The sequence below is a fragment of the Salvelinus namaycush genome, chromosome 20 (genome assembly GCF_016432855.1).
Source record: "Salvelinus namaycush isolate Seneca chromosome 20, SaNama_1.0, whole genome shotgun sequence".
Classification (NCBI taxonomy): Eukaryota; Metazoa; Chordata; class Actinopteri; order Salmoniformes; family Salmonidae; genus Salvelinus; species Salvelinus namaycush.
Genome location: NC_052326.1, coordinates 1679727 through 1707707, shown reverse-complemented (window position 1 = coordinate 1707707; position 27981 = coordinate 1679727). Strand labels below are relative to the sequence as shown.

General features: G+C 40.5%; 1 protein-coding gene across 3 annotated transcripts in view; it reads left to right on the top strand.

Annotated features, from left to right (window-relative positions):
- LOC120064958 (contactin-4-like) overlaps window positions 1–27981 on the top strand; it is a 185370-nt gene that overhangs the window by 20832 nt on the left and 136557 nt on the right. For all 3 annotated transcript variants that reach the window (XM_039015568.1, XM_039015566.1, XM_039015567.1), the window contains exons 2-3: window positions 4114–4253; window positions 25915–26047. In XM_039015568.1, coding sequence (XP_038871496.1) covers window positions 4199–4253; window positions 25915–26047 — 188 coding nt within the window. In that variant the 5' untranslated portion in view covers window positions 4114–4198. The remainder of the gene's footprint in view (window positions 1–4113; window positions 4254–25914; window positions 26048–27981) is intronic.

The following is a 27981-nucleotide window of genomic DNA, read 5'->3' as shown; positions in this document are numbered from 1 at the left end:
ACCAGGTGAATCCAGGTGAATGATCCCTTACTGTTGTCAATGGTTAAATCCACTTCTATCAGTGTAGATAAACGGGAGGAGACAGATTAAAGAAGGATTTTTAAGCCTTGAGACAATTGAGACATGGATTGTGTATGTGTGCCATTCAGAAGGTAAATGGGTAAGATAAAAGATTGAAGTGCCTTTGAACAGGGTAGGTGCTAGGCGCACCGGTTTGTGTCAAGATCTGTAAAGGTGCTGAGGTTTTCACGCTCAACAGTTTCCCGTGCGTATCAAGAATGGTCCACCACCCAAAGGTCATCCAGGCAACTTGACACAACTGTGGGAAGCATTGGAGTCAACATGGGCCAGCATCCCTGTGGAACGGGGGGTACAACTCAAAACTCAATATTAGGAAGGGGCACTTGATGTTTAGTATACTCTGTGTATATCACCAGAGGATACTGAAGGGAGAACGGTTCATAATAATGTCTGTAATGGAGCAGATGGAATGGCATGGAAACCATGTGTTTGATGTATTTGTTATCATTCCACTCCAGTCATTAGAACGAGCCGTTCTCCCGAATTAATGTGCAACCAACCTCCTGTCGTGTATATATATTATTTAGTCCTCTCAAAAAATGTGTTGTTTTTTGGGGGTTGGTGTTGAGCAGGCGAGATGAAAGGGAAATTTGTAATTCAAATTTCAACAATGCAGCAATTGATTGTGTCAGCCACTGAATAAATCAGTAATTGGATCATATTTGTCTTTCAACAGCAGAAGAATGACTATATGTAATACATATTCAAAGACTGACTATAACAAAAGCCCTGCATCAAAATTACCATGTAATGTTTAAAAGTTCACCATTATCTACTTTTCTACCAAAATAGAGAGCATTACTGTATATTGTCTATAGGGCAACAGGGTACATTAAGCTAATGTTTTAAAAGTACTGCCCTGGGACACTGCGTCTCTGGATGGCATTGATTTTATTTGTCTCCCCCTGCAGATCCCCCCCCCCCCCCCCCCCCCATCTTCCCTTCTGCCCTCTACATCGAAGGCCCACCGGAGCACACAGAGAATTACTATCCCACTGACACAATGCAGGCTTTTGAGGTTTGGGTACTGATCTCATGCCGATACCCCTGGTATTTCTGCTGGGGAATAAAACACATCGGACGTTGACACTGTAGTGGGATCGCTGGAGTTTTTCACACCCATTCTCTTGCTATGTCTTGCAACATTTATGAACATAACAGTGAATGGGTATTATTCTGTGTAGGTACGCCACTGTATGTTTAAGAGGGAGCTTCTAAAATAGGCTTAAAAATAGGATTCTCTCTATTTGTCAAGGATATGGAAAGGCATGTAGTAATCGCTGTGCCAAAAATGAAAATAAGTGCTCTTTTTTTTGTTTTCCCTCTAACTTTTTAGTTAATAGAATAGGCTCCAGCTTGACTTTGGTAGGCAGAAAAAGGGAGTAATGTATGTTAAAAAAAAATTATAGTACTTCTGAACCAGCCCATCAGCAACTCTCTATAAAACCAACGCTGTGCATTCAGAGTTACATGTAATAGCGATTTGGTGAAAGAGAATATTGAGTCATTTTTATAACTAATTTATTTCATTCATTCATTGATGTATACTTTAAGGCAATCTCTTTGCACATTTCTCTCTCAAGGCTTAATTTCTTATACATCCATCATTTACTAGATCTAAATATACAGTGCCTTCAGAAAGTATTCATACCCCTTGACTTTTTTCATATTGTGTTGTGTTACAGACTTAAATTGAGATTTTGTTGTCACTGGCCTTCACACAATACCCCATAATATAAAAGTGGAATTATGTTTTTATATTTTTTTTAACAAATTAATAAAAAACGAAAAGCTAAAATATCTTGAGTCAATATGTATTCAACCCCTTTGTTATGGAAAGCCTAAATAAGTTCAGGAGTAAAAATTTGCTTAACAAGTCACATAAGAATTTGCATGGACTCACTGTGCGCAATAATAGTGTTTAACACAAGGTCCCTCAGTCGAGCACTGAATTTCAAACACAGATTCAACCACAAAGAACAAAGAGGTTTTCCAATGCCTTGCAATGAAGTGCACCTATTGGTACAGTAGATAGGTAAACATTTTAAAAAGCAGACATTGAATATCGCTTTAAGAATGGTGAAGTTATTAATTACACTTTGGATGGTGTATCGATACACCCTGTCACTACAAATATAAAGGCATCCTTCCTAACTCAAAATTAAATCAAACTTAATTTGCCACGTGCTGAATACAACAAGTGTAGACTTTACCGTGAAATGCTTACTTACAATCCCTTATCCAACAGTGCAGTTCAAGAAGAGAAAATATTTACCAGGTAGGCTAAAATAAAAAGTAATAATAAAAAGTAACACAATAAGAATAACAATGATGAGGCTATATACAGGGGCACTGGTACCGAGTCAGTGTGCAGGGGTACAGGCTAGTTGAGGTAATCTGTACATGTAGGTGGGGGCGAAGTGAATATGCATAGGTAACAAACAAACAGCGAGTAGCAGCAGCAGCAGTACAAGGGGGGGGGTCAATGTAACTTGTCCGGTGGCGATTTTTATGAATTGTTCAGCAGTCTAATGGCTTGGGGGTAGAAGCTGTTGAGTTGTCATAGGGCTGGATGAGTTACAGTTTTGACTTAAAGCTGCTTAGTTGTCAGAGAGGAAGGAAACCGGTCAGGGATTTCACAATGAGATCAATGGTGACTTTAAAACAGTTACAGAGTTTAATGGCTGTGATAAGAGAAAACTGAGGATGGATCAACAACATTGTAGTTACTCCACCATACTATCCTAATTGACAGATTGAAAGAAGGAAGGCTGTACATAATGAACATATTCTAAAACATGCATCTCGTTTGCAACAAGCCACTAAAGTAATACTGCAGAAAATGTGGCCAAGCAATTCACTTTTTGTCAGAAAGTGTTATGTTGGGGGGAAATCCAATACAACACATTATATATTTTCAAGCATAGTGGTGGCAGCATCATGTTATGGGTATGCTTGTAATGGTTAAGGACTGGGTAGTTTTTAAGGATAAAAAAGAAAGAGAATGGAGCTAGGCACAGGCAAAATCCTAGAGGGAAACCTGGTTCAGTCTGCTTTCCACCAGACACTGGGAGATTAATATAGCAGGACAATAACCGAAAACAAAAGGCCAAATCTAGTACATTGGAGTAGCTTACCAAGAAGACAGTGAATGTTCCCGAGTGAACGAGTTACAGTTTTGACTTAAATCTACTTGAACATCTATGTCAATACTTGAAAATGGTTGTCTAGCAATGATCAAAAACCAATTTGACAGAGCTTGAAGAATTTTGAAAAGAATAATGAGTAAATGTTGCACAATCCAGGTGTGGAAAGCTCTTAGAGACTTACCTAGAAAGACTCACAGCTGTTATCACTGTCAAAGGTGCTTCTACAAAGTATTGACTCAGGGGTGCGAATACTTACGTAAATGAGATATTTCTGTATTTCATTATCAATGAATTTGCAAACATTACTTAAAGCATGTTTTCACTTTGTCATTATGTTGTTTTGTGTGTAGATGGGTGAGAAAAACATATATTTAATCCATTTTGAATTCAGGCTATAACCCCCGAAAATGTGGAGTAGGTCAAGGGGTATGAAAGCGCTGCACATGACTGAATGTGTACAGTAGGCTACATGCTGCTGTAAAGGGCAACATTTTGAAAAGCATTTCCCTAGTCCTTGACATGTTATCAGAAGTGAGAAATGCCATCATATTCCTTCAATTCTCTTAATGTTCAATCAATGCCCCTGAACGAGGCAGTTAACCCACTGTTCCTAGGCCGTCATTGATAATTACATTTACATTTACATTTAAGTCATTTAGCAGACGCTCTTATCCAGAGCGACTTACAAGTACATACATTCATACTTTTTTTTTTTTTTTTTTTTTTTTTTTTTTTAAATAATAAGAATTTGTTCTTAACTGACTTGCCTAGTTAAATGTTAGAGTTCTTTAGAGTCCTTTATCAGCACTTTTCTCAAGTGCTGATAAAAGGCTGTCTTTCTGTCTTATCATGGTATTCATTACAACTGTTTCTTTTTGTATAGAGTGAAGACCCAGAAAGGTACCGAGAGGATTTCTCCATACATTTGTGATTGGATGTGAGTCTACTTTGACCCCACAAAACTGAAGATGACGTTGCTATGGAAACTGCTGTTGCTGCAGTCACTCATGGGGTGCCTAGCAGGTAAATAACTTTTGATGCAAGCAAGAGCTATCTTTGTGAAGTTTTGTGTCTCATTCATATGCATTTTGGGCAGGTTGCAGTGTGAAAGCCATAGTTTAGAATGAAGCTAGCTCAAGTAACACATGACACGGGGAAACATTAACATACAAATAATGAGGTTGTAAAATGTATTTAATAATAAAGGAGGTTGTTAACGGAAATAATTGTAATTGTATGGTAGGCAGTCAGTAAAGGTTGACTGCAGTTAGCGTAATCGTTATGAATATAAACAAGGAGATTGGGTTGCGGATATGAAATTAAAGACAGAAATATTAAATGTAATGCATTGATTGCAAAAGAGTGTGAGATTTAATCAGCAGAGGAAAAAATGGCAATGACCTTTGTTCTGGGGTAAACTAAGACTGCATCATGTTCATACAGTAGAATGTACTGCAGAGTCAAGGCCAAAAATGTGAAATATTAGACAATGACAGGTGAAAATAGAAGCTTTGGACTTCTACTGTCACAATCGAATGGTTGCCGCTTGCAGTAACTCGATTTGGCGTTATTTGGTTTGGTGAACAGAGAAGCTCTCCTCTAATTTTCGTAAAATATACATAATTAGGTAAAATACATATAAAGGATCATTGATAACATTAAGATTGATATCAAAGCTTCATTGTTTCATATAACTCCTGTCACTATCTGTTTGGATGTCAGATGATAGTTCTTAAGGTTACAGAAACATTTGGGGGCTAAGGGGGATGGGAAAGGAACAAAGGTCAAAGGTTGCTGATGACGTCTGCATTGTGGATGGTGGATGATGGATGGCATATTTCCCTTCAAGACGTGTCGATACGTATCTAGGTTCATGGTCTCCGATACGATACAGGAACGGTACGTTTTAGTTTGAAACGATTCAGTGTGATTCATTGTGATTAGAGAAAGAATCGATGCGATTTCTTCCTCTGTGATACAATTCGATGCACTAACATGTTGCATAAACACATGAATTTATCATTCTAAATCAAAATCTGCTGCTGATGGAGAGCTCATGAGCTGAATTAGTCTGACCTGACTTGTGTGTGTGTGTGTGTGTGTGTGTGTGTGTGTGTGTGTGTGTGTGTGTGTGTGTGTGTGTGTGTGTGTGTGTGTGTGTGTGTGTGTGTGTGTGTGTGTGTGTAAATGATTGTCTATTGTGTACAGTGGGGTCCGAAATTATTAACACTCTTCATGAAGATGAGCAATAATGACTGTCTAAAATACATCATTCAAATACTGAACTATATTGTATGCTTAAAAAATACATGATCTTCTACATTGAAGAATAATAGTGATGACATCAAAACTTTTAAATAACACATATTGAATCATGTAGTAACCAAAAGAGTGTATTTTATATTTGAGATTCTTCAAAGTAGCTAACATTCCCCCTTGATGACAGCTTTTCACACTCTTGGCATTCTCTCAACCAGCTTCACCTGGAATGCTTTTCCAAAAGTCTTGAAGGAGTTCCCACATATACTGAGCACTTGTTGGCTGCTTTTCCTTCACTCTGCGGTCCAACTCATCCCAAACCATCTCAATTGGGTTGAGGTCGAGTGATTGTGGAGGCCAGGTAATCTGATGCAGCACTCCATCACTCTCCTTCTTGGTCAAATAGCCCTTACACAGCCTGGAGGTGTGTTGGGTCATTGTTCTGTTGAAAAACAAATGATAATCCCATTAAGCGCAAACCAGATGGGATGGCATATCGCTGCAGAATGCTGTGGTAGCCATGCTGGTTAAGTGTGCCTTGAATTCTAAACAAATCACAGACAGTGTCACCAGCAAAGCACCCCCACACCATCACACCTCAATGCTTCATGGTGGGAACCACACATGCGGAGATCATCCGTTCACCTACTCCGCGTCTCATAAAGACACGGCAGTTGGAACCAAAAATCTCAAATTTGGACTCATCAGACCAAAGGACAGATTTCCACCGGTCTAATGTCCATTGGTCGTGTTTCTTGGCCCAAGCAAGTCTCTTCTTATTATTGGTGTCCTTTACTAGTGGTTTCTTTGCAGCAATTCCATGAAGGCCTGATTCACGCAGTCTCCTCTGAACAGTTGATGTTGAGATGTGTCTGTTACTTGAACTCTGTGAAGCATTTATTTGGGCTGCAATCTGAGGTGCAGTTAACTCTAATAAACGTATCCTCTGCAGCAGAGGTAAGTCTGGGTCTTCCTTTCCTGTGGCGGTCCTCATGAGAGCCAGTTTCAAAATAGCGCTTGATGGTTTTTGCAACTGCACAAAGTTCTTGAAATGTTCCGCATTGACTGACCTTCATGTTTTAAAGTAATGGTGAACTGTCGTTTCTCTTTGTTTATTTGAGCTGTTTTTGCCATAATTCTTGTCTTTTACCAAAAAGGGCTATCTTCTGTATACAGTGGCTTGCGAAAGTATTCACCCCCCTTGGCATTTTTTCTATTTTGTTGACTTACACCCTGGAATTTTTGGGGGGTTTGTAATCATTTGATTTTCACAACATGCGTACCACTTTGAAGATGCAAAATATTATAATTATTTTATTGTGAAACAAACAAGAAATAAGATAAAGAAATAAGACAACTTGAGCGTGCATAACTATTCAACCCTCCAAAATCAATACTTTGTAGAGCCACTTTTTGCAGCAATTGCAGCTGCAAGTCTCTTGGGGTGTGTCTCTATAAGCTTGGCACATCTAGCCTCTGGGATTTTTGCCCATTATTTAAGGGGAAACATTTAAATGTCTTGGAATGGCCTGGTCAAAGCCCAGACCTCAATCCAATTGAGAATCTGTGGTATGACTTAAAGATTGCTGTACACCAGTGGAACCCATCCAACTTGAAGGAGCTAGAGCAGTTTTGCCTTAAACCACTCGAGTGTTGGTTTAGCAGTATGCTTAGGGTCATTGTCCTGCTGTAAGGTGAACCTCCGTCCCAGTCTCAAATCTCTGGAAGACTGAAACAGGTTTCCCTCAAGAATTTCCCTGTATTTAGCGCCATCCATCATTCCTTCAATTCTGACCAGTTTCCCAGTCCCAGCCATTGAAAAACATCCCCACAGTGAAGCAAGGTGGTGGCAGCATCATGCTGTGGGGATGTTTTTCATTGGCAGGGACTGGGAAACTGGTCAGAATTGAAGGAACGGTATGGTATTCTCGGGCTGATGAGAGGTCCATCAAGGAAAACTCCAGATATAGAGTTTTCCTTGATAGACAAAAAGCAAAATTTTAGTCTCATCTGACTAGAGTACCTTCTTCCATATGTTTGGAGAGTCTCCCACATGCCTTTTGGCAAACACCAAATGTGTTTGCAAATTTATTTTTCTTTAAGAAATGGCTTTTTTCTGGCCACTCTTCCGTAAAGCCCAGCTCTGTGGAGTGTACGGCTTAAAGTGGTCCTATTGACAGATATCCCAATCTCCGCTGTGGAGCTTTGCAGGTCCTTCAGGGTTATCTTTGGTCTCTTTGTTGCCTCTCTGATTAATGCCCTCCTTGCCTGGTCCATGAGTTTTGGTGGGCGGCCCTCTCTTGGCAGGTTTGTTGTGGTGCCATATTCTTTCCATTTTTTGGTTTTAATGGTGCTGCGTGGGATGTTCGTTTATATTTTTTTATAACCCAACCCTGATCTGTACTTCTCCACAACTTTTCCCCGACCTGTTTGGAGAGGTCCTTGGTCTGCATGGTGTCGCTTGCTTGGTGGTGCCCCTTGCTTAGTATTGTTGCAGACTCTGGGGCCTTTCAGAACAGGTGTATATATACTGAGATCATGTGACACACAGGTGGACTTTATTTCACTAATTATGTGACTTCTGAATTGAATTGCGGTTGCACCAGATCTTATTTAGGGGCTTCATAGCAAACGGGGTGAATAGATATGCACGCACCACTTTTCCGTAAAAAAAAAAAAAGAAAACATTTTTTTTTTTCATTTCACTTCACCAATTTGGACCATTTTGTGTATGTCCATTACATGAAATCCAAATAAAAAATCTATTTAAATTACAGGTTGTAATGCAACAAAATTGGAAAAACGCCAAGGCACTGTACCAACCCTACCTTCTCACAACACAACTGATTGGCTCAAACGCATTAAGAAGGAAAGAAATTCCACAAATTAAGTTTTAACAAAGACACACATGTTAATTGAAATGCATTCCAGATGACTATCTCATGAAGCTGGTTGAGAGAATTCCAAGAGTGTGCAAAGCTGTCATCAAGGCAATGGGTGGCTATTTGAAGAATCTCAAATATAAAACACAGATTTGGATTTGTTTAACACTTTTTTTGGTTACTACACGATTCCATATGTGTTATTTCATAATGTTGATGTCTTCACTATTATTCTACAATGTAGAAAATAGTAAAAAAGAAAAAAAGAAATATGAGTAGGTGTGTCCAAACTTTTGACTGATACTGTACATATTACCTCAATTACCTCGACTAACCTTGACCCCCGCAAATTGACTCGGTACCGGTACTCCCTGTATATAGCCTCGTTATTGTTATTTTATTGCTGCTCTTATAATTTTAGCACACAAGACATTTTAGCATTTAAATGCTTAAGGTGCTGCGCAGATGTGCAAGATCAGGAACAGGCCACTTACCTCGCGTTGGTCAGTGCATGAAGCTGGGCCCAATGCGCGGTTTGACTAGGCTTCTGATATTGCCTGGGGTTGTTCTGCATGCAAAACGACTTGTAGGTCAATGACTGTCAACACAGTTACATGCAGTTCAATGCTGAAGGAGTGGACACATCAGTTGTGAGAGGTATTTCATATTTCTGTAAAGTAGAAAGAATTGAATATGAGCATTTGGATCAGTTTGCAGGCCACGGACCTTATGCACTTGTATCTTAAACATTTGAATCGGGACCCGATGCGAATCTACATCTCTACTACTGACCTAAGTGAAGTAGTGTGTAGAATATGCCCTTGCGGTTATAGCACACTCTGTGTGAAAGACATTGGTTAGTAAATGTTTGTTCTTGTGAAGATTACAGATACGATGAACGTGAAAGAACCCCTGCTTTCATCCATGCTGATCCGTAATGGAAGTGTGTTTTTGGTAATTTAGTTAATCCCTACATCAAACCTAATACAGTAATCAGAAGAGGTATTATAATATCCCCCTTGAACCCAGTCATCAATGTCCACAGTGCCATTGAAAATCTTTCAGGGGGAAATAGAGACTCATGGAGAGCGCTCCTGTTCTCCTTCTCTGCCTTTAGTGCCGGCAGTGAAAGAAACAGTAAGGCATACGCTCTTATTTCTATACAGTATAGCAGGGGAACAGGGGGATATGAATCACACAGAAATCCTTATTGTATGTTTTGGAGTATACGTCATTCAAGTACAGTAAAGCTGAATTATAGCTTCATTATACAATGGGTGTCAGTTGTCCCCCACAGGGCTCTCCTGCATTGATCCCATTTTGATGGAGGTTTTTAATTTCTCTTGCTTACAAATTGGTGGGGGTCAACGGAGAACATCATTTGAATTTCTCAGTCTTTAATCAAGAGGCATTATCCTAGTCAAGATTTTAAAAAGGCTCTACTGATGAAGCACTAGACTCTGGCTCTAGTTCACCCTCCCAATCTAACACTAGACCGTTTTGAGGCTGCACGCCTCTCTTATTCTCATGATTGGGATTTGGAATTTGATTGTAAAGGAGTCTGTAGACTTCATACTTGTTTTTTGTTCTTATGTGTCATTCAAATCAGACTTTGGCATTCACTCAGCATGCAGTTGGCACTGGCTGATTGACCATTATCTGATAAGCACAGTTTGTTGCCACGGTACTCATATAGTAGAGCTAGAAGAGCCTCTATGGCCAAAAATGATTTTGCACTTGATCTGTTTCTCTTTAAGGACCAATACATAAACTATCCTAAGTATGCCAACAAAAACAGTCATTTACCTGTTGTTGAAAATTACAAGACAGATGTGGGCAAATAATAAAAATGTAGGCTAATAAGTATCATTATGTCTTCAGTGATACACACAACCTTTTATCCATGTTACATCTGGGAGCAGGTGCTAGTTATTTATTATCTTTGAAAGGTGTGATCCCAGTTTGCCATGTACTGTAAGACACTCGTCTTTCATGACGTGCACTAGCTGTCTGAATGCAGCTTGTGAAACTGACCGAAAAGGTCAAGCAACCTGGCGAACGCCAGTGAAAGGGAAGGTTACCCCTGAAAAGGCAAGGATTCACAGTCAGACTGTACCGAATGTGTTGAGGGGGCCGTAATGATCTCTGTCCCCTGCTAGGCGTGTTCCTTTGTTCTGCTAGTGTGCCTCAACAGGGCTGCCTCCTGTTTCCCCTGCCTGCACTGTGCTGCCTGCGCGTCACTCTCACCCTCACTGTTAGCATCTGATTACCCCAGCGCAGCGCCACACTCTTCCCCAGGACACGCTCAGAATCCTGATACCCTGCCTTTTATTCCTGCTTACTCCACCATGATGACGGCCCATGCCTTTACTTAATTTAGCCTTTACTTAAGCTACATACATTTTATTATATAAAATGTTATTAGCATATTAGCACAGTTATGCTAAGCAGCACTAATGGTACTTACAGTATGAACTCGGCCCTGATGGCTTAACGTTTTGCCGCCTGTCCCAGAACCATTTGATTTCCACGCCTAAGCTGCTTGCTGTGCTCGTGGAGAATAAAAGTGTCTTGCTCCATGTGGGCTCAAATGTCTTTATAGAGGCTACATTGCTGTGTAAGTGAAAAAGGACATGAAAGAGACATTGTGCACACAAAGGAGTTCTCTATGGCTAAATGGTGAATCGTTTTGCATCGTTTTCTTCGTGAGATGACCTTCACAGCTCCAGAGACATTACTGTAGTTGTTCTGTCTCTGTGAAAGTCCACCTGTTGTTAGAACGCAGAAAAGAACATGGAACAAAACAGTGAATGTACTTTCAGGATGTCTTTACGTTCTAGAGCACTTCTCCGAATGAGGATGTCTCATCAGCTTTGCTTTCTCTCTTATGCTTTCTGAGCTGTGCCTGTAGATATACAGTCTGTCTAAAGAAGCCACTAAAATATATGTGAGCATCCTAAAAGGCATGTTAATGAATCAAGGTTGTATGACATCCTTCAAGGATTCCTCTTCAGTTCACCTTTTCTCTGGGATTTCAATAGGGCTGAGTTATTTTTAAGATCTTGAAGGACAGAACATGAGAGATCCATAGACATGAAATAGAAGGACAAAGAGGAAAGTCAGTTTTCACACCAGCTGTTCTGTACATCCTGCCGTTTACTGTATTCTACTGTACAGCAGCGTAGGACAAATGTGTTTCAGGAGAGGCCATGCAGAGTACAATATGTGTTATATCTAAACCTCCACAGGAAATGTCCAATACAAGCCATAGCATACTGCAAACACATGAATATGATTTTACAAAGTCACTTTACAATGCAGGTTTTGTATCATCTTGTAGTATTGATCGATTTCAACACATTTTTCTTTCATGGGTAATACTCAATGTTTTCAGGCGAAAAATGAAACAGCAGGATTCCACAGCAGTCAGTTGATGGCCAAGTTATTCAAGGCTGGTAAAGCAAACCCAGTAGGTGGCATGTAGACAAAGCCAATTTTCATAAAACAATTTTTGTCCTCTGTTTCATTTCATGTTCATGTAAGAGTACTGTGTCACCGACCTACTGCTGCTGTTGTGAATAAGTATGCTAATATAGCCATAAATAGCTTGCTCTGTTTGCTCTCCTTATCCAACGTTGTACACTTTTATGAATATACACGGTTTCTTAGGGTGGGCATAATGGTGTAATGTTACTGCCTTTATCTTCCCCTTGCATTAAGGCCCACACAGCAGGCACTTCATAGCCCTTATCACTCTACATTGCACGGAAATTGTTCTCAATATATATCGCTAATAGAAATCTTAATTGATTATACAGTACCAGTCAAAAGTTTGGACACACCTACTCATTCAAGGGTTTTTCTTTATTTTTACTATTGTATACATTGTAGAATAATAGTGAAGACATCAAAACTATGAAATAACACATATGGAATCATGTAGTAACCAAAAAAGTGTTCAACAAATCAAAATATATTTTATATGAGATTCTTCAAAGTAGCCACCCTTTGCCTTGATGACAGCTTTGCACACTCTTGGAATTCTCTCAACCAGCTTCACCTGGAATACTTTCCCATGTATGCTGAGCACTTGTTGGCTGCTTTTCCTTCACTCTGTGGTCTAACTCATCCCAAACCATCTCAATTGGGTTGAGCTCGGGTGATTGTGGAGGCTGTCATCTGATGCAGAACTCCATCACTCTCCTTCTTGGTTAAATAACCCTTACACAGGTTGGAGGTGTGTTGGGTCATTATCCTGTTGAAAAACAGATGATAGTCCCACTAAGCGCAAACCAGATTGGATGGCAGAATGCTGTAGTAGCCATGCTGGTTAAGTGTGCCTTGAATTCTAAATAAATCAATGACAGTGTCACCAGCAAAGCACCAGCACACCATCACACCTCCTCCTCCATGCTTCACGGTGGGAACCACACATGTGGAGATAATCCGTTCACCTACTTTGTGTCTCACAAAGACAGCGGCTAGAACCAAAAATCTAAAATTTGACTCATCAGACCAAAGAACAGATTTCCACCGGTCTAATGTCCATTGCTCATGTTTCTTGGCCCAAGCAAGTCTCTTCTTATTATTTGTGCCCTTTAGTAGTGGTTTCTTTGCAGCAATTTTACCATGAAGACCTGATTCACGCAGTTTCCTCTGAACAGTTGATGTTGAGATGTGTCTGTTACTTGAACTCTGTGAAGCATTTATTTGGGCTGCAATTTCTGAGGCTGGTAACTCTAATGAACTTATCCTCTGCAGCAGAGGAAACTCTGGATCTTCCTTTCATGTGGCAGTCCTCATGAGAGCAAGTTTCATCATAGTGCATAGTGAAATGTTCCGCATTGACTGACCTTCATGTCTTAAAGTAATGATGGACTTTCGTTTCTCTTTGCTTATTTCAGCTGTTCTTGCCATAATATGGACTTGGTCTTTTACCAAATAAGGCTATCTTCTGTATACCACCCCTACCTTGTCACAGCACAACTGATTGGCTCAAACGCATTATTCACTTTTAACAAGGCACAACTGTTAACTGAAGTGCATTCAAGGTGACTACCTCATGAAGCTGGTTGAGAGAATGCCAAGAGTGTACAAAGCTGTCATCAATGCAAAGGGTGGCTACTTTGAAGAATCTCATATAAAATATATTTTGATTTGTTGAACACTTTTTTGGTTACTACATGACTCCATATGTGTAATTTCATAGTTTTGATGTCTTCACTATTATTCTACAATGTAAAAAATGGTCAAAATAAAGTAAAGGTGTGTCCAAACTGTTGACTGGTACTGTATGTCACAATCACCTATATATCAAAAGCAATTCACATTTATTTCCAAAATGTTTACAGAATAACTTTATATGGAGTGATATTAGTGCCAACAGAACTATCACAGATCAGTCTATTTTATCAAAATTGCATTGTCTGCAATGTGTCTACAGGCAACTGAACACCTAGTTAAAGTAATTAACACTTAGCGCCTTGCATATTAGTCAGAATCTCATGAAACTAACTATAGTTTTTTTCCCTAGCAGCTGAAAGCTGTCGTATAATCTCAAAGTAAAAAGCATTGCGCTTCACAACGAGCGACTAGTTAAAAGCATGTTGCAGCATTATTATTCTATTGATCCCATTGATCTCTCTAAAGACAGAGGACGAGAAAACAATTCTTATGTCTATTAGAGCTGAAAGTAGTTTGAGGTGGGATGCCTTTCTCAACCGGCCCTGAAACTGGCTTCAGTGTGGTGTGGTGATCGGCAGTGCTCTGCTCTCACACTGGGAGGGATTGGTTGAGTTCTTAAAGGGACAGCGCTGTAAGGTGTAGTTTGTAGTTACACCACAAGCAGGCGAGAAGGGCTATGCTCGAGATGGAAGGACCACTGGATGGATCAAAGTAGGCCAATATGAATATCCATGGACCATGCAAATACATCACATTGGTAACATGGAAATCGCTGTCACTCATGGAAACACATGGAAATCGTTTGTCACCTCAGCACTATGATGAGTGATAGCTTGCTGTTTCACTGGTTTTGTTCTAACATCTCTGGCTGTTGATCGTCAGAGTGTGACAATGGCTTGGCTCCTGGCATTTTCTGATGCCGTTTGTAGCAGTGCTCTCCTAAATACTTATTCTATTCATCTCCGACTAGGCATTGTGGTAGCTACGTTCAGTACAGGGCTGCTGCCTGCCTATACCAGGTATCCAATTTGATCCATATCCTATTCATGTCTTCTCAAGTCAATGTTACATCAAACTTAGTAATTTGAACATTTTTCTTCATTCCACTGATAATGGTGATAAACTGATTTCAGAATAATAAGACATTGTCATCTGAGAGGCTCTAATTATGGGGAATTTGTTTTCAAATGCAATGATTTTCAAATGTGTTCACTTTTTTGTCTGAAAGGGATTCTGTCTGTAAATGCATGTCATATCTGTGCCCTATCTACGGGAGATGAATACTCCCCTGTCCCACTGAACTACTCCAGCGCAGGAGAGAACCATTCTTTCTAATAGCTCAGCTGAAGCATGAAAGATATGGGCAGATTTTCTCAATTCCTTGACCTTGAACCCATTTATGAAGTCTTTTTACATTGCCTTTCTACGAAGAGGCTCGCCTAGACATCCACTCTGGCTCCCAGAGCATGGAGAAATGCATTCCCTCTGAAGTTTTTGTATAGCTCGTGTATCTGCTCCAATTGTTCCACCAGTGTATCTGGATCACGTGTCTTGCATTGTCTCCACGGAGGAGAAAGGAGGAGGAGGAGGAAGAGAGTACAGGATCTCTAAATGAACACCTATGCAGAAGCCCAAGAGTCCAGCAGCTGCTAGAAGACACTTGATTCAGCTGGCCTGGAGTAATGATGGGGGAAAAATTATACTGTTACATATCGGGATATTATTTTTGACAATATATACAGTTGAAGTCGGAAGTTTACATACACTTAGGTTGGAGTCATTAAAACTCGTTTTTCAACCCCTCCACAAATGTATTGTTAACAAACTATAGTTTTGGCAATTCGGTCAGTGTCACGTTCCTGACCGGTTTTCTGTTATTTTGTATGTGTTTGACGGTCAGGGCGTGAGTTTGGGTGGGTAGTCTATGTTATGTGTTTCTATGTTTGTTTAGGGTGACCTGATATGGCTCTCAATTAGAGGCAGGTGGTTTTCATTTCCTCTGATTGAGAGTCATATTAAGGTAGGTGTTTTCACATTGGGTGGTTGTCTCCTGTGTCTGTGTTTGTTTGCACCATACGGGACTGTTTCGTTCGTTCGTTCGTTCGTTCGTCGTTTTGTGTAGTCATTTTCCTGTTTGTGAGTTCTTCGTGTTATGTAAGTTCTTATGTTCAGGTTCGTCTACTCCGTTTGTTGTTTTGTTTAGTTTCAAGTGAAGTTCGTGTTTTCGTCTTTACTTAAATAAATCATGTCATATCAAGACGCTGCATTTTGGTTTAATCCCTGCTCCTCCTCTTCGGATGAAGAGGAGGAGGAACGCCGGTACAGTCAGGACTACTTTGTGCATCTACTTTGTGCATGACACAAGTAATGTTTCCAACAATTGTTTACAGATGGATTATTTCACTTATCATTCACTGTATCACAATTCCAGTGGGTCAGAAGTTTACATACATTAAGTTGACTATGCCTTTAAACAGCTTGGAAAATTCCAGAAAACGATGTCATGGCTTTAGAAGCTTCTGATAGGCTAATTGACATCATTTGAGTCAACTGGAAGTGTACCTGTGGATGTATTTCTAGGCCTACCTTCAAACTCAGTGCCTCTTTGCTTGACATCATGGGAAAATCAAAAGAAATCAGCTCATGAAAAAAAAATTGTGGACCTCCACAAGTCTGGTTCATCCTTGGGAGCAATTTTCAAACACCTGAAGGTACTACGTTCATCTGTATATACAATAGTACGCAAGTATAAACACCACGGGACCACGTAGCCGTCATACCGCTCAGGAAGGGGACGCATTCTGTCTCCTAGAGATGAACATACTTTGGTGCGAAAAGTGCAAATCAATCCCAGAACAACAGCAAAATACCTTGTGAAGATGCTGGAGAAAACAGGTACAAAATTATCAAAATCCACAGTAAAAACGAGTCCTATATCAGCATAACCTGAAAGGCCACTCACCAAGTAAGAAGCCACTGCTCCAAAACCGCCATAAAAAAAAGCCAGACTACGGTTTGCAAGCACACATGGGGACAAAGATTGTACTTTTTGGAGAAATGTCCTCTGGTCTGATGAAACAAAAATAGAACTGTTTGGCCATAACGACCATCGTTATGTTTGGAAGAAAAAGTGGGAGGCTTGCAAGCCTAAGAACACCATCCCAACCGTGAAGCATTGGGGATGGCAGCATCATGTAGTGGGGGTGCATTGCTGCAGGAGGGACTGGTGCACTTCACAAAATAGATGGCATCATGAGGCAGGACAATTATATGGATATATTGAAGCAACTTCTCAAGACATCAGTCAGGAAGTTAAAGCTTGATCGCAAATGGATTTTCCAAATGGACAATGACCCCAAGCACACTTCCACAGTTGTGGCAAAATGGCTTAAGGACAACAAAGTCAAGGTATTGGAGTGGCCATCACATAGCCCTGACCTCAATCCCATAGAAAATGTGTGGGCAGAACTGAAACAGCGTGTGCGAGCAAGGAGGCCTACAAACCTGACTCAGTTACACCAGCTCTGTCAGGAGGATTGGGCCAAAATTCACCAAACTAATTGTGGGAAGCTTGTGGAAGGCTTACCCAAAACGTTTGACCCAAGTTAAACAATTTAAAGGCTATTTGCTACCAAATACTAATTGAGTGTATGTAAACGTCTGACCCACTGGGAATGTGATGAAAGAAATAAAAGCTGAACTAAATCATTCTCTCTACTATTATTCTGACATTTCACATTCTTAAAATAAAGTGGTGATCCTAACTGACCTAAGACAGGGAATTTTTACTGGGATTAAATGTCAGGAATTGTGAAAAACTGAGTTTAAATGTATTTGGCTAAGGTGTATGAAAACTTCCGACTTCAACTGTATATAGTAAAAAAAAATTGGGAGAGTATCGGAATATTTTTTGCACTAGTCGGCTGTACCTGCACCAAAACTCCAGTATTTTTCCTTCATAGCTTGTTCTCCATCTTCAATTAAAACAGGGAGCCAATTTGTTTTCAGCAGTTTTGTTTACATGACTGATGAAAACATGTTTTCTCATGGTTCTTTCTGGTCCCTCTGCAGCAGATGTATGGTGAGAAATATGTTTGGAACATCGAATCGCAATACATAGAATCGTGAGAATCGCAATACATATCGGATCGTTTTAATATTGAACCCCCCAGCCCTAGTTTGGAGGAGTGTTATCTGAGTGATAGGCTGGGAGTGGCTGTAATATGTGAGGCTTGGAATATGAATCTGTGTTGAATGGATACTGGAAGAATTCACAAAGTAGATGCTCCTCTATGCTGGACTCCTTCTGGGCCTTTTTTTCATGCTGAGAAAAACTCTGCAATTTCTTTTCTGTCACCTGCTATTGGGCATCAGATTAGTTTGGGGAGGAGGGGGGGTTCAAACAGCTATTGCTTTTCAGCATTGCCACCAGACGGTCTTGGGCGGTCAAAGGCATCCCTAAATATTGCATGGCAGGTGGTACATGGAGGGATAGGGAGGTTTCTAAAATGTCGTACCTCAGTCCGCCTTGGAACATGTAAAGATTTCTCTCTCAACTAAAAAAACAAAACAGAAGTTATTTTGAATGAATGTCTTGACTCGCATTGTCAAAAAAAAGATGTACTTCCAGAAACACCTGGGACCAAGTGCCTATGGGTGTATATTAAAAAAGTTCTGGAGGTAGTTGTAGCTCTACCTGCACAGTGGAATTGGGAAGTTCCATGTTGGAGAAATGGAAAACACATTAATGAACAGCAGTCATTAAAGAAAGGGGATTGCAGTTGTGTTTACAGCTTAATCCACATAAGCTTGGGGACCATTGTGGTAGCAATTATAGGCATAATATACTTTTTATGCAATATTATGCAATTATTTTACACTATCATCACAATTATTATGTTGTTATTCCTATGTTATGGCATTACTAGGGTTCCAAAGGGAGGGTATGTTACTGGAAACGTTCCAGTAATCTACCAGAATTTGTATAACTTTCAAGGATTTTATGTAATTTATCACAAAACATCTAGTGGCCCTTTTGGGTCCTTCAGATTATCACAGGTGTCTGTAATTATCTCGGGCCCACTGTGTGGCCTTATCACATGTAAAATGTATGAAATAATTAAATAAGATGATTTAAAAAAGTACATTTGAATGATAAAGCTGTAAAACATTCTCCTAAATATAAACCATCAACTTAGTGAATACTATTGCTGTTTCATATGAGGGTTTCAGCATGAACTATCCTTTATCATTTTCTTTACACAGTTTTATTTATTTGACTATCAAATCAAATCAAATCAAATGTATTTATATAGCCCTTCTTACATCAGCTGATATCTCAAAGTGCTGTACAGAAACCCAGCCTAAAACCCCAAACAGCAAGCAATGCAGGTGTAGAAGCACGGTGGCTAGGAAAAACTCCCTAGAAAGGCCAAAACCTAGGAAGAAACCTAGAGAGGAACCAGACTATGAAGGGTGGCCAGCCGGGTGGAGATTATAACAGAACATGGCCAAGATGTTCAAATGTTCATAAATGACCAGCATGGTCAAATAATAATAATCACAGTAGTTGTCGAGGGTGCAGCAAGTCACCACCTCAGGAGTAAATGTCAGTTGGCTTATCATAGCCGATCATTATGAGTATCTCTACCGCTCCTGCTGTCTCTAGAGAGTTGAAAACAGCAGGTCTGGGACAGGTAGCACGTCCGGTGAACAGGTCCGGGTTCCATAGCCTCAGGCAGAACAGTTGAAACTGGAGCATCAGCACGGCCAGGTGGACTGGGGACAGCAAGTAGTCATCATGCCAGGTAGTCCTGAGGCATGATCCTAGGGCTTAGGTCCTCCGAGAGAGAGAAAGAGAGAAAGAGAGAATTAGAGAGAGCATACTTAAATTCACACAGGACACCGGATAAGACAGGAGAAGTACTCCAGATATAACAAACTGACCCTAGCCCCCCGACACATAAACTACTGCAGCATAAATACTGGAGGCTGAGACAGTCAATTGGTGGCAGTTATGAAAAAAGTAAATAGTTTGAAGAGTTGCAGAGATAATTGAAAATATGCCATTGTTGATCAGATGTTTTTTTCATTAATTAGGCTATTTTCTCTTAAACCATATGGTTTATCCACTGTGGACAATATGGACACACACATAAAATATATGCTATATATGAATACATAAAAAAAAAAATATTCAAGTATAAATAGCCAAAGTTACCATAGAAGATTCCGGTAACTTTAATAAATTACAGGTAGCTTTGCAACCCTAGATATTACACCCTTGAAGTATGTAGACTACAAAGCCTGAAACTGTGCTCAACTTTCCATTTCTGTATAAACCTCGGTGTCATAAACTCTGAGAAAGCAATCAGTGAATGTCATTTGCATTGTATTAGACTGACCCCAAGGCACAGCTTTGAGGACACAATCTGCACTAAATATCCAGCTCTTTGGGCCAAGGTTTTCTAGATCAGGAAAAGCACATCTAGGGGAAACTGAGTTTTCAAAAACAAACGGGAGTAATTTAGTCCTGTGGAATAATATCTGTTGTCTTTGGTTATTGTATGGTTGGTCTTTCTGTTTAGCATATAGAGTTTGCTAAGGTGTGTGGTCCTGGGATTTACATTTTCAGGAGCATCTCTGATTGATTAAATGTTAGACAGACATGTAGGATAAGTCAAAGCCATCACCTGGGCTCAGTGAGTTTGCATAAATATGCATGATGCCATCTGCAGCTCAATAAAAACATTCATTGGGTTGCTAATGCTGTTTGCACATGACATGCATTATGTTTTCAATTGTCTACTACTGTATCTGCCTTGTTCATTTTACATCTGTGATGGAAGCGTCTGTGACGGCTCAGACTGATGTGTATGGCATGGCTTATATACATATATATGATGCTGTTCAATTAAACGGTGGACTTGGTACTGTCATTTTGTTTTAGCCAGTGTGATATTCATACAGTGCCTCTCTCTGCTCTTATCCACTGCCCGTGAAGGATGTAGCTAGTTGTGCTTATGCCTGGACTGCCATGCATGTCAGATGGTCTGGTTGGATGTTAACGTTCCAGTGGAAAGGCATTCTCTCCAGGCAGTTTGACAACGGAAGGCTTAACATCGACCTCTGTCATTCCACTGGGTGGAGCGTCCTACCCCCTCTGTAGCAACCTACCCCCTGGTGTCAGGCCAGGCCAGGCCAGCTGAGAGGCACTGCTTTTGGGTAGACTTTGTGGCCAATGGCCCCTGGATCTCAGTCCGGATGGACCTCCTAACCAGCACAGCTGTCCCTGCTGTGCCTGCTTCATTACAATGTGTTTATTAGGACTAGATTAGCATGTGAGATGGACTAGAGACAATCCCTGACCAGTAATGCTATACTATATCAGGGGGAATATAGGCAGCTCTCCTTTCATATTGTAAAAGATCTATACTGAACAAAGCAAAACATTTAACAAAAACACATTAGCTTATTTTTCTGTTTTCTAGACTTCCTCCTCCTTACAGAGGGAAAGGTAATATGCCCTTCCAAGCTGACTGACTCATCAATGTTCCTCCTCAAACATGACTACGGTTCTACTCCATTAAAGGATTCATTAGCCAGGGTACCTCGTTGATGACAGTATTAGTGAGAGCTCAACTCCTGTCGATGAAATCTAACACGGTGTCTTAGTAACACCGAGCCTGCCCGCCTGCCTGCCTCTCCAGGTGCACTCACCTGCTCCTCCTCTGGAGAAGCAATTATTCTTTGTGTGGTTGGATGAAGGAGGAGGCGCTCCCCAGACGGTCACACAGCCAAGCCCCTGCTAATTGGTGATGTTAGGGATTCAGACCAGATGCCAGGAGCTCCTCGCTCTCCTTCTCCTCCTTTTTGCTTTGCTCCCTTCTTTCTCCACTTTGGTTTTGTTTTGTCAACACTTGCTTTTGATATGTATATCAATAAATGTTTTATTCATGCAATCTAGGAAATCAGTCGGGTTAGCCCCGTGCCCCTCTTTATTTCCTCCCCACAATGATTCACCACATGTGTGTGGGTTCACAGTTTCAAAGGTGTTTTTCTGAAAGGCTGGTACAATTAAACAACCTAGGCGAAAATGAATGATTAATGCAATTGTCAATCTCACACCCAGAGAAAACAGCGCAGGTGAAACTGCAGATCCATGGTGTTTTTCTTCTGTTTTTCTGACAGGCTCCAGTATTTTTAATGAGTCGGTGATGCTAATTGAGTGGCTGGGAGGGAGCATTGATCAGTGCTGCTCCCGGCAGAACAGCTCAGAGGCAGGGGCAGGGGCAGAGGCAGGGGCACTGGCAGGATGTGCTGTATGGCGTAGGTTTACAGTTCCTGTCTCCCAAAGGGTGTGTGCACCTGTTCCAGAATAACGGCTCTGGCTCTCCCTGTTAATCATCACTTTAAAGATGTGACGTTTAATTTAAACTGTGCTCTACTAAGATCATGTCAACATTTATTAAGTCTCATAATGACTGTGACAGAAGAGGTCATCTTTGTAAAGAGAAAGTCACCATGACTCATGGATGGTAGTTCGTTTTTTCCCCCTGCCTGAATGCCTATCGGTTGTCATGGAACTTTGACTGATGCAAGCCAATTCAAAGTTGACCAATATAGTAAGCCAATGCAAGTGTACAGTAGACTGGTGATGTAGTAACTATACAGTACTACCACACACTGAAACTTTACATAATACAGTTGGTGTCTTGGTAAAAAAAAAAAATGTATTAAATCGTTTTTATCCACTGTTGCAGTAACTCCACCACCTCGTCTATGTGCTTTCCTCATCAATATGTCCTATAGTCATGTAGAGTACAACTGCAAAATATTCACTGATGAGAACAGAAATGCAATGCACATAGTCAATACCTGCTTGAAACTCTATTCAATTGCCTGTTTGGTTGAACAATCTGTTCTGTTTTTACCCCCCCCCCCCCCAACCTGTACAGTAGCTTTATGGTTTAATATATATATTCTCCAGTCTCTGCTGTTGTTGCATCATCCATCCAGGGAAGGTAGCATTGTGGACCTGAGATAAACACACGAGTCTGTCACATCACTTGGGACTTCAGTCTAACCAGTAAGGACTCTGATGAGGCTGTCTGTCTGAGTGGAAACAAAACAAGTCCAATTATACCAGCTCAAGTGCAATGCAGTGGAGGCAAGCAAACAATATCGTTTTTTCTATATTCTCTATCACAGACACCCTTTACTGAAATTATATTCTTTGTATAATGGAAAATAAGAATTCTGGTGCACACACACAAACATACACGCATCAACTAGATATATAAACCCATTAACTTTTAAATAAATACCAGATAGGCCTACGCACTTGTGAAAAAAATCAGCCAGTCTTCACATACTGTACCTGTTGAAGGGTTGTGAAATTAGTCATGAATTTATTTGCATCCTGCTTCGCACAAATACAATAGTTTACCACTCAACGATATGCAATATCCATCAGTTTATGCGACTATAAACTGAAATAGCTGAGTGCTGTTCTCTTGACGTGCTAGTCACACACTTACACACACGTACACACACGTACACACACGTACACACACACACACACACACACACACACACACACACACACACACACACACACACACACACACACACACACACACACACACACAGACACACAGACACACAGACAAACACAGTGTGAACACATCATTTTCATACTTTATTTACAGAGTGAGAATAGACAGCAGTCTGGAAGCAGCCACGCCCTTCACAAAGCATTTTCAGTTCACTAAACAGCTCTCACTGGGTGCAAAAATGTAAAGATCTTACCAAAAATGATCATTTCAAGTAGTCAGTCATAAATAATCTACGTCCAGTTTCTCTTCTCATTGTGGCTACAGTAATTCAAAGGATATCTCATGTGAGACACTAGATATCAATTACATATCTTTCTTAGATTATTTCATTCATTTTTTTTCAGTGCAATGTTTTGAATTCAGTCGTATTATTCATTGAATCCGGAACACATTTGTTTGGTCATTTTCTCTCAAGATGAAAAAAAGACACATTCTGAGAATAAAATCTGGCGTCCATGACAAGCTCATAAAGGTCATGCCACAATCAGTGAGTGAATACAATTGGCTTGGTCTTATTATAGATGGCAACAATAATGACACAAAATGTAAATCTGTTTACGTCAACTTTTTGGAATAGGGTTTATGGCCTCTGTCTCTGTATCGTACACTTTCCAATGTATTCTCCATTAAACAATCATCTATTCCATTTGTAATCTCTGTGTTAAATCTAGCAAGGATGTGGGCATTACTTCAATCCTAACTCTCTCAGTGTATTGAGGAACCTGATTATGACCCCATGAAAATTTGATGGAAAGGTATGAAAACACCATCTCTGTCTCATAGCCTGAATTTTGCATGAGAAATGGGGGAAGTGTGTGTGAATGTCACAGTTATGAATGCAGCCACCAATTTGAGCCATACTGGAATTCAGAGCGCTGGGGCTCCTTCTCAGCGGAAGTATACCCTGGTGCTTTCACCTGACAAGTTTCTTCTGCCAAATATTATGCGCATGAATCGTGCTATAAAGCTATAATCTTTCTTATTTTTTGGGTCTGGGGTACGGTATGTGAGGCCAGTAGGGAGTACAGTAAAGATAGCTGCATGTGTTCCATGAGGCTTTAATGGTGACCTACTTTCACTGTAGAATAAGATGTACAGTACACTATTATTATGTCTGCCCAGAATGAGAGTGAAGAGGATGTGCTGCTTTCTTTAACTGTATCACGTACTGGCAATACAATATCCCAAATTGGGAATGAGAACGTGTCATAATCAGTGGACACTGTCACATCTGTTGCAGAAGTGATATGAGTTTAGACTTGCGGCAATATACTGTAATTTGTCTTCACTCATTATGTTTACACATGCGTTCTTTTGCTAAAGCATGTTAGAGCCACTCCCGAATTGTTTTTCCAACAGGCCTAGTTTGAAAACGGGAAGAAAAGATTTTAGGTCTGCAGGGAGTACTGTATCGTAGTTAGGGTTTTTGTTTTGAAATGCATTTTGTCACATTAGCTTATCAGTCACGTGACGTCTCCAGCATGTTTTTCTGTTGTTTTTCATTTTACCTCAGGGGAGGTACCTTAGAGAAGATCCCAAACAGAAACAACAGATGTGTTCATTTTCATTGCAAAGTTCTGGGAAAAACAGAGCTTATCTTTCCCCAAATTAGCATGAAGTCTCAATGACTGCTCACAGGGCATCAAAGGCATGTAATTATAGAAATTGTGCAATTTGTGAGGGTAGGACATTAAGCTACGGTCACAAACACAGGAAATCATTCCCCCAGTAAGGTATTTTTGCTTTTATTGTTTATTTAAACATTGCATTGAATAAGGCAAATTGTCATGTTTTGAGTGGCTTTGTTATTTACTGCACAATGTAGCATTGATACATCCTGCTGCTAAAAAGCTTTTCTATTCCGGAGACAAAATAAGTGGCCTGGATCTCCATTGTAGAGGCAATATGCACCACCGCTGCAAGCCAATAAGAACACTGACCTTTGATGTTATACACATTTCAGGAACCAGTCATGAATATCTTTTAGCCAGGATAGCCACAGGCAGGTGTTAAATACACTCTTTGGTTGTGTTGTTTTTTTGTTTTTTTAAATGACCTGACAGACAGTCCATAGTCATATCTTGATGGATCTGGCTAGAGCATGAGTCTGCTACTACTGCAGCGTACAATGGAAATGGCTGAAGATTGGCTAGGTAATGTACTGTATAACCCTTGAATCACATCTAATCACATTCTAGGCCAAAGGTAAGGTGGTTACAAAGGCTGTCACTTGTCCTTTATCCCATGGCTTACTGACACTAAAGGCTTTTGTTGAGTCATGCACAGATAGCCCATTGGATTCCCAGCTGCCCATGGAGTAATGGAGACTTCCGTTCTGTGTGTCATTTCACTGAGAGAATACAAAACCACAGCCGAGGAACGCTAACCGCACAACTAATTGCTTAAACGTCTGCAGAGACACAACTACTCCAATAGCACTTTGGGAAAAAAGGATGCAAGTTAAGACGTGTCCCGACTGGTATAAATTTGGAGCTATCCTATTACCGCCTCAATCGCTTTTGAAGACACGTCTCACTTCCGATAATTCTTGTCTGTGCGACGGTGCTGTGACAGACAGAATTAATTGATATGTTTTGTCTGCTTGTGGTTCGTCCCCCCTTATGGTTTTACCAGGTCTGGCCTGTTTGCTGCCTCTGACTAATTGTCTGTTTCGCAAGCAGGTTTGTTGTCTGAGCCTGAGTGTAAGCTGAGTGTTATCCCCTGTCTGTGTGTCCCCTATAGAGAGCAGTGTCCTGCAGAGCCCAGTATTCACCAAGCAGCCTGGCAGCATTGTGTTCCCTGTGGACTCCCAGGAGAAGAACAGAGAGGTGGTGTTCAGCTGTGAGGCCCAGGGAAGCCCATCTCCACTTTATCGGTGAGTATGTATTACACAGTGCACGTCTCCCACCACAATAATTTCCCTCTGTTCTGTTCTTGTGGATCGATAATTTTATGAATTTTATTTCATTCTGATGTAGCACCCTGACTGCTGGACACAAAATCGTAAAAAATAATAATATATATATATACAGTACGAGTCAAAAGTTTGGACACACCTACTCATTCCAGGGCTTTTCTTTATTTTTACGATTATTCTACATTGTGGAAAATAGTACAAATAAAGAAAAACCCTTGAATGAGTAGGTGTTCTAAAACTTTTGACTGGTACTGTATATATATTTTTTAGCTCATCGAGATCACGCATACATGAACGGTAAAAGCATTCATCCCACTTAAGAAATAGTATGGAACATTATCTTTCCTATTTTGAGAAAAGCAGTGTGGCTCCGGTTATGAACATTATCTGGTTCAAACGAATTGAGGCAGAGGCTCAAAGAGACCGTCCCTTTCGCTCTCTCTTCTTCTTTTCCTGGACGGTTCATTAGTCTATCGAAAGGTTAGTAAGTTGTATCGCTGGCAACTACAAGGTTCAAATCAATCATGTTTGCACACTGAAATTGCTGGGTTGAGATTTAGAAGGATTGGTACGTTTAATACTTGGGATTGAGCCAGTTTATAGGATGACCTAATCAGCTGTTTCCTGTCAAGGTCGCTGTACAGTCCTGTCAGAGAGAGCGCAGAGCCTGGGCTGGGATGGGCTGCCTGCCTGCATGCCTTCTAACTGTCTTCCTTTACGCAGGCTGTAGACTAAATCATCTTCAAAGTGCATTAACTGCACATCACAGAATCGTATGCTGTGACTGGCTGATGTAAGAGAGGTTGGGCATTACATTTGGCTCATCCTCCGAGACGCTTTAAAACTGTCTGTCCCTACAAACATAAAGCTTCTAAGAGAATATTAACTCCGGAAAGAAGAAGCATTGTTCCCTGGTTCTGGGTCTATTTTTGTTTCCCCCAGAAATAAAAGTACCACATGCAGAAGGCTGAAGGAAAAGATGTAACATTCTACAAACTCGTAAGCCACGTGGCATTGTGTCATGCCACTGTATGGAAATCCTGTTGAGACATGATCGCATTAAGCATGTGCTTAACAAACGGAGCTGCTGTACCAGTGTCCCCCTCTAGAATGATTGATAGCCAATGAGATTACTCGATTGTCTGCGGCATGTCCATGCACTTGATTAGATGTATTGCTCGATGTATCATAGCTGTGGTGTTAAATTCTATTCAAGGGTCATTGTCAGGACAACATCTAGTGACAAGACCATAGATTTCATCTTAGTGTGTTAACCTAACTCCCTTACTTATTCCTTTGTGCAGAACATACCTTGTCGAGCGTAATGCTCCGATGTTGACCTAAAGAAAAGTGGAGTTTTGTGTTTTCTCATGATTACCATATCAGTCAAAGCTATGGCGGTTAACATTTGTACATTTTTTATTTAACCTTTATTTAACTAGACAAGTCAATTAAGAACAACTTCTTATTTACAATGACGGCCTACCCCAGCCACACCCTCCCCTAACCCGGACGACACTGGGACAATTGTGCACCGCCCACAGCCGGTTGTGATATAGACCGGGATCAAACCAAGGTCTGTAGTGACGCCTCTAGCACTGAGATGCAGTGTGTTAGACCACTGCGCCACTCGGGAGCAGTCTTAGCTCTCATCCAATACACCCTATTTGCTACAAAAAAGACGTTGACAATCCTAAGCTAGCATATTTTTTCCTGTCAACCGGCCTTTTTGAAAGACACATTTAACGCTACGTATTAAGACTTCTCCCTGCCAACGCATGTGAAAATGAGACAGTGTAGCACATTGATAGATAGACAGTGATCTTCTTCTGCAGGGTAGTAAACTCTGCAGTCTTTCTGATTTGTAACAAGATAACTCATACATTACTCAT